Here is a 12,001-nt window from a genome sequence, read left to right on the forward strand (position 1 = left end):
ATTATTATCCTGCTAACCTGAGCTCCTGGTGCCCCTGCTCCCTGACCACCCCCTCCATCTCACTCAGTCCGCACTTAAACAGCTGAGTCCAGTCGCCACCTTATTAGTTTATTGATGTGAGGAAAAACACCTCATTATCAGAGCACCCTGAGAAGTAGGCCAGCGTGGAAGAGAGGAGGTCAGTGCTCTGGGCTGCAGTAAACAGCAATTCTGTCTGCAAAATCACCCTGCCCCTGAGAGAGTTTCACACTGGGTGTGCCCCCAAGCCAGCAGTGCCCTGCAGAGCTAGGGAGGTTTTGCACTATGTAACTTTTCTCCTTTTATTTTCAGAAACTCAGATCTTAAAATTCCAGCCCTCTCTACTTCTTGAGTGGCCTTTATCCCCTAGAGTGGAGCGTGCTGGGAACTGATGGAATTCAGCATCTCCCTGTGAACACGTTACCCTAAATCACCAAGCGGTTTTTCTGGTTATTGATCAGGAAGCTCAGTGAGCAGTATGACCACATCCTATGGGTTGCTTTCCAACAACGAGAGCATCTGTGATTTATGAGTCACACTCCTGTGTTCAGATTGCACTTCCATGTGTCAGATGTTTCATCTGATTCCACCAGTTAAGCAAAGATTTCTCAAATGTCACTGGGGTCCCACAGCTGCAAGAGGGAGAACCTAGACGTGAAGCCTATTTCTTTACCTCTCTTTCTCTTACTGGGCGCCTCCCTGTATGTCAATTCCTGAATGTCTGAGGCACAGTTGTTTAAGTCCCTTGAAGAGCCAGCACCTGCAGAAATGCCCCCCAAGTCAACCAGCCTGGTATGGAAGCAGGGTTTCTGATGACCTCACTGCCTCAGGGCCAGTTCCTTTCCCTGAGATTTAGATTCCTTGCTTCTTGGAACCACCTGGAGCCCCTTCTGCTCGCACGCCTGTTTCCCTGTCTCCCAACTTGTCCTTCATGCTCCAGATCACCTCCCCCTCCACCCTGTGGCCACGGGCTCCCACCCAGTACGTGCATGACTTTTGATCTAGGAGTTCAGCCTGGCTCGCCTCCTCCTGGTAGCTCCGCTGTGTGTCTCCAAGGTGCCTTGATGCAGTGTACCCCAAATCCAACTCCTTGCCCTCTCAGTCTCTGATGACATGGCCCCCACCTCTCCCGCCTCTTTAGTGGTCTCGCCAAGCAGACAGATTGCCCGGCTCCTCCCACCCAGATCCCTCTAGAACAATCTCAAGTCTCCAGGCTCCTCCCCATCTCCTCTGACCCTGCTGTACATCGTCACCACCCCCAGTCCGGCTTTCCAGCTCACTCTCCACTGCAGCTGCCAGAGTGATTCTTCAACCTGCAGTTCAACAGTCTTCCCCCTCCCATTCCCAGAGCCTTCTGGTATCTTCAAGACCCCATCCATGAAGCAGTCAAAGCTCTCTGCCTCCTGCCTTCCCTGGCCGCCTTCTTCCTGGCTCCATATCCTAGCAGGATTCCCACCCTCCACCCCTATTCTCACATCTGTTCTTCCTTCATGGATGATCCCAGCTGCTCCATCCCTCCCAGAGCCTCCCAAGCCCAGCGTCTCATCGTGAGCCAGAACTGCTCACTTTCCCCCAGGACTATGAGCAGGGTGTGGGGGTCTGTGTCCAGGACTGAGCCAGTGCTTGACACCTAGTGGGTCTTGAAAACTATGCTAACACATGACACGATGGGGCTTACACATGCCATGTGCGCTGAGGAGGTGGCGAGAGCTACACACCTGGCAGCCCACTTAACCCTGAAATCAAACTTTCCACTTGGAGCTGCTCCTTTGGAGACAGGCCTCTAGGAAGCACCTGTTGGAATATAACTGTGTGATGCAAATAATTCATAATTACGGTGTTTACATAGATTTTGTCGGTCTAAGCAAAGGTGTATGACAAGCTCTGGCAGGGGCTGGGGTCTGCAGCAACTGAGTGGTTTCAGGTGTTGGGCATGTCCCCGCTCAGAAGTGGGAGGAGAGGTGCATGGGCCCTGGGCTGACTCAGAAGAGAGGACAGGTATGGGAGCTGCGGGACGCAGACCGCCTCCGAAGGAGCCAGCCCAGCAGCCAGGGTACCTGCACCCAGCAGGTACCCAGAAGGTGCTTTCGAGAACACCTCAGAGCCACTGCGCTTCTGAGAATGTGTGTGATGCCAGCTCTTTCCCCACAGCCAAGGGAAAATGCATTTGTACACAGCGGTTCCAGCTATTTTTTCAGATGAAAATTGGACTTGAGAGGTGAAAATGATGAAGACATAAAATATTCAGCACACATTCATTTGTTCACCCATTCCAAGAAGAAAAAGGAGCCCCTTCCTGGGAACTGCACTCACTGTTTCTCCTGTTTCTCTCCCCCCAGTCATGCCAAGCTGACCTGGTGAAGGACAATGGCCACAAGTACTTCCTCTCGGTCTTGGCAGACCCGTACATGCCAGTAAGGACCAGCATGTTACGCTCTGGTGACACGTTTCCACACAGAGGGACCTGTGGTGGGAGTGGGGGGCCACTTACACTCCCAGCTCTGCCTCACTCGGATGATACCCTTTGCTTCCTGGCGTATTATTTCGGTAGCTGCTTCCCTAAAGTAAGTCACAGTGAACCTTGATACGCAAGCTGGTTCGGTTTTGTTTACTTGAGTCCTTTTTCCGGGCACATCTTTACAGTGAAGTAGAAGCCACTGTGCCTTGTACCCTGTCAACCAAGTTAGATCAACGAATACTTGTACACCCATGATACTGCAGTCCCTTTGCCCAGTGCGGGTCTGGGCCTAAGCAGAGGCTGATGCACTTATCAGTCAGGAAGGGGGCGGGGTGGTGGGGGGGGTGGGGGTGGTGGGGGGGGTGGGGGTGGTGGGGGGGGTGGGGGTGGTGGGAAAATTGAAAGTTGAAATTTGAAATATATTTTATTGTATTAAGTTGCTTAAAAATTACTAATCCGTGAATAGCATATAAAATATAACTCCCAATAAATGTTTTTAAATTACATTTATATTCCCTCCCTCTAGCTCCTAGCTTAATAAAGAGAATAAAAGAAACACCTTAAGTATCAATAATTACTCAATATAACTTAATTTTATCAGAATGTTTAATGAAATCTAACAGCGTGTTCACACAGTCATAGGCGCCTCTGTGGAAAGGAACTTTTGGGTGTAGTTTCACCCTCTAGTTGGTTTTCTAAACTAGATGACAATTTTAAAAAAAACAAAAATTTTCTAAAATCCAGGAAACATTAAAAACAGGATTGTTATAAAAGGTAAGCAGAACTCGTATGTTCCAACTGAAGTGTGGTATTTAAACATCATCAAAGGTGGTTAAATTTGAACTTTATATGAATATTGGAAATAATACAGAGTGAGTAAGATAGAGGTCAAACGACTGAGAAAGACATCTAAACTGATAGACATGCAGTAAAATGATGAACAAGGTCAGCACAAGTGGGCCCCCACTTCAACTACAAATACACTGAAGTTTTGAAGATCCAGCCAGATTGAAAGAAAGGAAATTAAATCCACAAATGCAAAAACCTGAAGTCAGAGGAGGGGCACAGTGGGTCATGGGTGAACCTCACAGTGACCCTGGAGCTCCACACATGTGCAGCCCCAAGTCTGCACAAAAAAGCACAGGCCTGTGGGGCGAGCTACCCACTCACTGGACGAGGACAAGAAGAGCTAATCCAGTCCATCCATGTCTGGGCAGAAAGTCAGGAAAAGCCGTTGTGAGAAATGGAAATTCCCCATGTAGGAGGAGCCACCAGCCAAGTGAGGAACGTGAAATCTCCAGGGCCTGCCTGGCAGCAGCAAAGGCTGAACCTTTTCTACAGGGCACCTTTCTCTATACCTTCACAGCCAGGGCACTAAGACTCGTGCCAGGAGCACCAGCCTGCTCCTAACCCACGTTCAAGTGACATAAGCAGAGCTGGCACAAAGGAGGGTTGGCTCTCGGACAACTGAAACTAATAGAGTTCTCTGGAAAAAGAGTGAAGAGCATTACAAATAAGTGTGTTTAAGATAACTGAATAAACAATTTGTTTTAATTGTGTCCAAAAATAAACCCTGGTGTTTTTTTCTCAGAAATACCTTCTTGCCTGTTGTAAGAGAACAGTGTATTCTGTTCTTTTTACTCCTTCTCAAAAAAATGACCAACTAGGGTCTTTTAATAAATAGGCAGATTTTGGAGGGGAAAAAAAGAACCTGTAATGAAATAGTCATTAGAAGCTCCATAGACAATCTAAACAGCAGAATTGACACAGCCAGTAAAGAAGTCTGTGGAGAATTCAGGTGGGAGGAAACAAAGAGGAGACGTGACAGAGGTTCTGAGAGGGGCTGAGCAGGCTAGCTGCATTCGACAGAGGCCAGAGGGAGACGGGGAGATGCACAGTTCAGTGGAGAACTTTCCAGATTTGGAGAAGAAATGAGTTTTCAGGTTTATAAAGCACAATGAGTCTTAAGAGGGTTCAGTAAAAACAAATCCACACAAAGACTCATGGTAATGAAAGTAGAGAATGTCAAAGGCAAGAGTAAAAATCTCTAAAGTAACCAGGACGTAAAGGAAGATTGTTGCAAAGATGTGGACAGCAGTCACCACAGTAACGGATGGAAGACAGAGAAGGGGCCCTCAAAACACAAGGGAAACTGTCGCCCAGGAAACTGTCGTGGGGACCCTGTGTCCCCACGAGTGTCAGTCTGGGAGAGGGCAAAGCCAGCACATCTGAGGACCAACGGCTTCTCAGGCAGCCAGGAGGCCCGCACTTCAGGAGGAGATGGAGCCCAGAAGTCAGTAAGATGCATCAGAAAGCAGACATTGGCAAACATGCCATGTATGTAAATCAGCATAGGCTGTAAGAATAAGTAAGAGCAGTCACGCGTGAGGGACTGAAACCGAAGGAGGAATACTGGGAATCCAAGGCAGATACAGAGAATGACTAACTTTAGACTTTGCTCCAGGTTAAAAACACAAGGTACCACAAATAGTTAAAAATAGACTGATGTCTGAGTCAGTAGAAGCGCAGAGGAGAGGAGAAAATGAGAATCGATCCGCCCACTAGAAGACCAGAAAGAAGGGAAAATGAAGTCAAGTAGAGACTGTGGTCAATCATTTTACGAACAGTGTGCTCGACTCCGATGGTCTGCTTCCATAGGCGTGGGCAGGACAGGGCCTCTGATGGAGCGGAGTCACCCGTCGTGCAGTATCAGATGTCAGGGACCCATCCGTCCTCCATGAGGCCAACCCAGAGCCATCAGACCCTCTTTAAAGCGCAGTTCCTTTTTGGAGACTCAAAAGACAACAAAGCTGGCTCTCGTTACTGTAACTACACGCCAGGCTCATCATAAAGATCCTGGAAGGATAACTCTAGTTCATGGGGGTGATGAGTTTCTACCACAAAGAAAATGCAAACTAGCTGGTGACTTCTGTTTTCCAGGCTGAGCACCGGACCATGACGGCCTTCATTCTGGCTGTAATCGTCAACAACTATAACACAGGGCAGGTGAGTGTCACGCCCCTTCCCCACCCCTGCAGGGCCTGACTGTGGGTTGCAGATGCACAGCTGTGAGCACCAGGATTTGGAAGCCAGAGGAACTGTCCTGAATGTATGTCTGATGAAACAGTGACCTCAGAAGCGGAGGGGAGGTTGGGGATCACACCAGCCCGGGGGGCTCGCTCCATGGGAGGAGTGAGGGTCCGGACCCTTTGTTTAGCCCCAGGTGAATTGAAAATTGGTGGGATTTAAAATGAGGAAAATTGAGGAACGTCCCCAGCAGTCAGTGGTTAAGAATCCGAGCTTCCTCTGCAGGGTGCGTGGGTTCAATCCTTGGTCCAGATCCTACATGGTGCAGCAGAAAAAACAAAGAGGACAATTGAACACATCTTGCAAAGTGATTAAGCAAGATTTCCCTGAGAAACTTGGGGGGCTGGGGCCAGCCCAGGACCCCGCCCCAGTCAGTGGTCGGCAGGTGATGCTCTGTGTTGCCTGCCTTCTCGCAGGAAGCCTGCCTTCAGGGAAACCTGATCGCCATCTGCCTGGAGCAACTCAACGACCCCCACCCCCTGCTGCGCCAATGGGTGGCCATCTGCCTGGGCCGCATCTGGCAGAACTTTGACTCTGCCCGGTGGTGCGGGGTGAGGGACAGCGCCCACGAGAAGCTCTGCAGCCTCCTCTCTGACCCCATCCCTGAGGTGAGTCTGTAACCCAGCCACATCAGGCTGAGTGAGGTGAAGGTGCACCTGGGGACCACACCCCCAGAGCGCCCCCCACCCCCACCCCCTCTCTGTGGGTTCCTTGGCCCCTGGCTTGGCCTCTGATGCCTGTACACAGCCTGTCACCTGGCCCTCGGGCGGGTCCACCACTAGCCTCTTGTTCCCCTGCTCTGCTTGTCTGCACGAGGGGAGCTAGGCTGAGAGGACCATAGACGGGACTGAGCTCCATCTAGTAGGCTCCAGGGGCCCCGGCCAGAGCCAAACAGCCGGCCACAGGGTGACTGCCCCCTGTCCCGCCCGCAGGTGCGCTGCGCGGCCGTCTTTGCCCTTGGCACGTTTGTGGGCAACTCTGCAGAGAGGACGGACCACTCCACCACCATTGACCATAACGTGGCCATGATGCTGGCCCAGCTCATCAATGACGGCAGCCCTGTGGTCCGGAAGGTACGTGGCCCCCACCCCCAGGCAGCACCAAGCACCTCCAGGCTGGGCTCCCTTGGCACCCAGGTCGAGCCGTGACCCTGACCTGACCGAAGCTTCGAGCACTCAGTCTGCCCCCGGCACGCATCCTGCCGAGAGCTGACTTTAAATGTTTGTTTAATTCTCTCCAAAATGCATTTCTTCACCAGATACTCGTGTGTTTGCTTCATTTAAAGGCATTTAACAGGCTGCGTCTCCTGGCAGCTTGTATAATAGGCTCCTTCCTGCCTGGGAGCAACACATACACACATCACGGAGATTCAAAAGAGCAGTAGCCACCCACAGACAGACGGAAAGGTTTGTGTAGTGTATTCCCCTCCCCGCCCCCATGTTTGTCAGCGACTGAACGGAACAGTTCTTTGCAGTTGAAACTTACTTCTCTGTTTCGATGTAGAAGGGCCACAATCTCCATCCAAGACCTCACCTCCCTGTCAAAAGTTGGCTCAGAACAGATCAACCCTCCCCTCCCACAGCCAAAAAGGCCCGTGGGGGAAACCCCACTGTCTGTTGGCCACGTTTCAGGGTGGCCTTGGAGGCCCACCCTGGGAGCAGAGACTTCTCTAGGACCAGGAGGGCAGTGTCATCCTGTCTGTGACCCTGAGTCACCTCTTATCACCTACAGGTGCTGGGCTGCTTCTCTGCATGTCTGACATCCCTGTGCCGGGGAAGGGGGGTTGGGTTTCTCAGAGGTGGGGGTGGTTTGGAGGATGTCTGTTTGGAGAGCAAACCTCCACTGACTTGGTGGTGGGAACATTGTCGGGGCAAGTTCAGGTCAGCCGGGAAGGACTCATTCCATCTTGAGTTCCCTCAGAGAGCCGTGAACCCAGTTACTAATAGGCCAGGTCATCTAGAGAAATGTTAACAATGTGGAGTGATCCTCCAGGTGCCTTTTCATGTTTTTATTTTGGGTTCTCATCATTAGCATCTATCTGAAGCTGGCTTCCTTGAGTCAGAGTCTTCTTTTTCCCAAGTCAGATTGCCTGTATGTGATCAAAGCAGCAGTTCAGCAGTATCCTTAATTGTCTGTTAAGATTCCTTTTAAAGAAAGGAACTCTGTTTTTCAGTTCTTTCCCGAAAAAACTTTAAAAGGATGTTAACAAAAATAGGAAGAATGTCCATCTGAGTCTCCAGTATCAGGAGAATGGTCTCCAGGTCATCAGGAACACAGGGACTGACCACTCAAGCATGTCCCGGGTGATCGGACGTGGCCCCGGGCTCCTTTCCTGGCCTCACTCCGCTCGCCATCCTTCCCCAGACCTGCGATGCTTGGATGTAGCCAGGTCATTCCTGTGGGCACTTGGGGTTGGATTTGCCTGGGCCTGCAGACAAGGGTGCTGAGAAGGGCTCTGCCTTCCCTGGCCCAGCACTTGAGCTCAGCTCACAGCTGCCTTAGCACACCAGGCTCAGTGCATGGGACAGCAGTCACTCACCTTCAAGAGATACAGGGTCCGAATGGAGAGGCAGGCACAGAACCAGCAATTGTGCTGAAGCCCTCGTAAGTGAGCCACACCCTAGAGACCAGCCCAGGTCAGGGGTGCTGGCCCCATAGTGGAGGAGGGGAGCCTGTGCCTAGGTTGTGAAGGACAAGGGACAAGGAGAGTGAGTGAGGCAGGAGCGTGTGCCAAGGGCCAGGCATGTGAAAGACCATAGTGTGCCCAGGGCTGCCCATCCTGTGCGCTAGAGCACAGAGTGTCCTTGGCATTCCAGGTCCTCTGTCAGGGCTCCGGACCGTCACTGCCTTCAGGGCTTTTTCTCTTTGGGAGATGGACAGCAACGCAGGCCTGTTATAATAAGGGGGCTACATTTGCTATGGAAACATGGGCGACACGGAGGTTCAGGGAGACTGGGGCCCATGGGTTGGAGAGAGGATCCAGGCTTTAATAGGGTGAGTGACACCAGCTCAGAGGCTGAGCCCTCATTGTCATCACAGCTGTAACCCTAATGTTTTTGGCAGCTTGCCTTTCCCATCTTTGTCCAGAGCATGTAGTGACAGTCATGGCACAATGCACTCTGAGGGGACACAGGCCCAGCCTGCTGGCCCAGGAGACCCAGTGCCAGGGCACCTGAGGGTCTGGAACAAGACTCTGCCTTGACCACTACACTCCACGAGCTGACCTGAGCTTAGGTGTGAGAAGTCCCAGCTGTAACCAACTGCTGGTGTCTCTAGCTCGTGGCAATACAAGACGTGTCAGGGTATCATGGTGGGGCTTCGTAAAGTCACACGTCTGCAATATGAAACAATTGCCCTGTTGACTCCTGTACGATAAAAGCATACTTTTCTGGAGGAGGCGGTCATGACAGAGAGGAAAGATTTTTGCTTGTTGACCTCTTTAATGAGCTTACTCGATAAAATCAAGAGTCAGCAAGTTTACACAAATTATTTTGAACTTGAACTTGTGCAGGAAGTACTTGATGCCAGATTGCCCAGTCAGTAAGCCGCCCACACCTCATCAAGAAGGACCAGGCCCCAGGGCAGGGGGTGAGCGGGGAGGGAGAGGTTTGTGACCACCCCACTGTCACCCTGCTTTTCTCAAGGGCTGACCAGTCCAGCCCCGCGACCCTTGCCTGCAGCTGACTGGGTGCTGTCCACCTTAGCAAAGAAAGCAGGACACGACACATTGCATCCATTTTCTCTAGTTTACATTTATTTAGTAACCACAGACCCACAGAGGAGCAGCAGTTCCTGGCGTCCACCTCCCTTCACGCAAGTCTGACTCCAACCGAACCTGATGAATGGCATCAGAGGGTGTTTCCCATTGATGCTCAGGACATCTCTGGTGGAGGCGACAGGACAGCCGAGCCACCCGGACTGGAGTGCCTTCTCCCGCAGGCGAGCCCAGAGGCCATCTGGACAGAGCAGACGGGCTCCCTTTCCCGCAGCGCCGCCCTGTCCTCCTGGGAGCTGAGCTTGATACTTGGTGGCCGTGGGCCGAAAACAAATCTCAGCCAGTAATTGTTGGAAACATGGAGCAGGGGCAGCTCTGGGGGACCACCCGGGAAGACGTGTGGTCCAGCCTTCCGGGCCACCACAGGAGGAGCGTTAGCTCACTCCCCTCGGGCCATGTGTGTGGCCAGGCGTGATGTCCCTGAATCCTAATGGCAAGTCACCCAAACAAATCGTTTGTTAAAGATTATGCTGTGTCCGAAGGGAAGAGGCTTCACTCCGTCAGCAGATGCTTGTTAAGCGCCGCGTGTGGGCCAGGCCCTAGGTCACCAGACCTCCAGAACTTGCACTTGGAGATGGCGCAGGGTGTGATGTGGCAGGTGGTGACCTGCCCCGCAAGAAGGTCGGGAGTGAAGGTAGAGAGCAGGGATCCCTGGTGGAGGTGGAGGCCTCTCCAGGCTGAGCGGACAGCGGGTGCCAAGGCACGGAGCAGGAGGCCTGCTTGCTCCCAGTGTGAGCAGGGGGCTGGAGTATGGAGGTGGCGGGACCGCTCTGCCGGGAAACAGGATGAGACTGCTGGCTGGAGGGGCTCAGGTCACCGTGCTGGTATGCTTCCGAGGTCTGAGAATAACTCAAGCCTTCCACCCAACCTCGCTCTGGCCAGACCTGCCTGAAGACCTCTGAGGGCCAGAGCCCACAGCCACCACCCAGCAGGAGGAGTTTGACCAGCCCTCACAGCTTTCCCCAGATCAAACGGTCCGAGACCTAGGAATCTGCTTCCGGTCCAGTTTTCACCACTTCAGAGTGAAAAGAAAACCTGTGCTTTTTGAAGACAGTTCACACTTCTTCCTGAAGTAGGAAATGGCAACTCAGCCTGTATTCTTCCCTGGAAAATTCCATGGACAAGGGAGCCTGGTGGGCTACAGTCCATGGGGTCGCAAAGAGTCAGACATGACTGAGCAGGCACGCATGCAGGCTGCTTCTTCACTGGGAGAGGCCGGTGGGCAACTCCTCGACAGCCTGTTTACCCAGCACTGTTAGACTCAGGGACAGGCGGGTTGGGTGGCAGGATCGGCAGAGAGAGAGATGGGTCAGGATGCTTCAAGGGTCTCACTGAAGCCACCAGAGGGCACAAGCCAAGCTTCCCTGGCAGGGGCTGAATGGAAAGGGGTGGGTGGCAGGCCCTGGGCAGGTCAAGTTGGGGTTTTAGAGTGCTTGGTGGGCATGCCTGATCAGCAGTTGGAAGGACCAGCCTGGGTCTCAGAGACAGGATCAGAGGGGTGGGTTTGGGAGTAAAACCCACACACACGCCGGGGAGGCCAAGGAGTATGTAAGGGTGAAGTGGGAGAGAGCCTCTCAGGAGAGAAGTGGGGTCTGCCCTAGCTTGTCGACACCTCAGCACAGCTCTCCTGGCCCTGGGCATCTGGGGGATTCACAGAACAATAAGGGGCTCTCAGACTTTGGCCTTCTGCTAAGTACTTTTTTAAAAAGTAAAATAAAGTTGTGGGAACCATTTGAATAGTGATGGGAAAAGTGGTACAAACCTGCATCCAGTTTTATTTCCCATGATTTTTAGGATCTCCAGATACTCAGGTCCCAAAAGAGGTCAAGTGTGTTCTTCCCCTTGGACTGAGGCATCTGGGCCTGAAGTCATGTAGAACTTTTCTGTTGCCTTTTGGGGACTGGAAACCAGTTTATCTTTGGAGACTTTACATTTAGTAAAGGAACGTGCTGTACTGCCCAGTGCGTCCTGCTTTAATGCCCGGAGCTCTCCGTGGTGTTGACCATAGGAGGCCCTGAGGGCTCTTCCCTGTCCCACTCTGGGGTGTCCTCCCCCTGTTTCCCTACCAGGCCCCCCTAGTCCTGCCACTCACATCCAGCTTTCAGTGATCTCTCCTCCAGGTGTCCAGGGCATCCCTCAGAGGCCCTCATCTTCACCTCACTGCTTGTCGAGAGGTTTCTGCCCACACTGGACACTCAAGGGTGCTGTGTTGAAGGGCCAGCCCCCGTCTCAGCACCGAGAGCCGTCCGACCCCCACCCCACCCCCGCCTTTTCTCCTTGGTGGCTCAAGCGCTCAGTGCCAGCATGCACGTCTCACTGATGAGTTCTCTCCCCGCCCCAAGTCAGTGTCGCTGTCTCTTCTCCCGGCAGGAGCTGGTGGTGGCTCTGAGTCACCTTGTCGTTCAGTATGAAAGTAATTTCTGCACCGTGGCCCTGCAGTTCATGGAAGAGGAGAAGAACTACCCGCTGCCCTCTCCAGCCACCACAGGTAGGACCACCGCAGGTACGCTGCTGAGGTGGAGCCCGTGCAACTCACTGGCCCAGGGGTCCCGATCTGAACTGTCAGCAGACCCCTCATGCTGCTGGATCCTGAGCCCACGTGTCAAGTCCTGGCCACACAGATATCTGCAGTTCTTTTCTTCTCAGAAGAATAGAAAGGGCAA

The 12,001-nt window shown here is 52.5% G+C and overlaps 1 protein-coding gene across 16 annotated transcripts in view; it reads left to right on the top strand.

Annotated features, from left to right (window-relative positions):
* The window catches only part of RPTOR (regulatory associated protein of MTOR complex 1), a 315,148-nt gene that overhangs the window by 255,913 nt on the left and 47,234 nt on the right, over positions 1 to 12,001 (top strand). For 8 of the 16 annotated variants that reach the window (XR_014078516.1, XM_081575770.1, XM_081575771.1 and 5 more), the window contains 5 exons: positions 2,358 to 2,432; positions 5,417 to 5,482; positions 5,980 to 6,171; positions 6,496 to 6,636; positions 11,709 to 11,826. Coding sequence is in view for 15 of the 16 variants with exons in the window: in XM_081575770.1 (XP_081431896.1) it covers positions 2,358 to 2,432; positions 5,417 to 5,482; positions 5,980 to 6,171; positions 6,496 to 6,636; positions 11,709 to 11,826 (592 nt within the window). In the remaining variant the exon portion in view is untranslated. Of the gene's footprint in view, positions 1 to 2,357; positions 2,583 to 5,416; positions 5,483 to 5,979; positions 6,172 to 6,495; positions 6,637 to 11,708; positions 11,827 to 12,001 lie in introns of all 16 variants that reach the window. The other 8 variants (XM_081575767.1, XM_081575768.1, XM_081575769.1 and 5 more) reach the window with 2 other exon arrangements.

Source organism: Giraffa tippelskirchi, chromosome 3 (assembly GCF_054371585.1).
Source record: "Giraffa tippelskirchi isolate mGirTip1 chromosome 3, T2T-mGirTip1v1.2.pri, whole genome shotgun sequence".
NCBI lineage: Eukaryota > Metazoa > Chordata > Mammalia > Artiodactyla > Giraffidae > Giraffa > Giraffa tippelskirchi.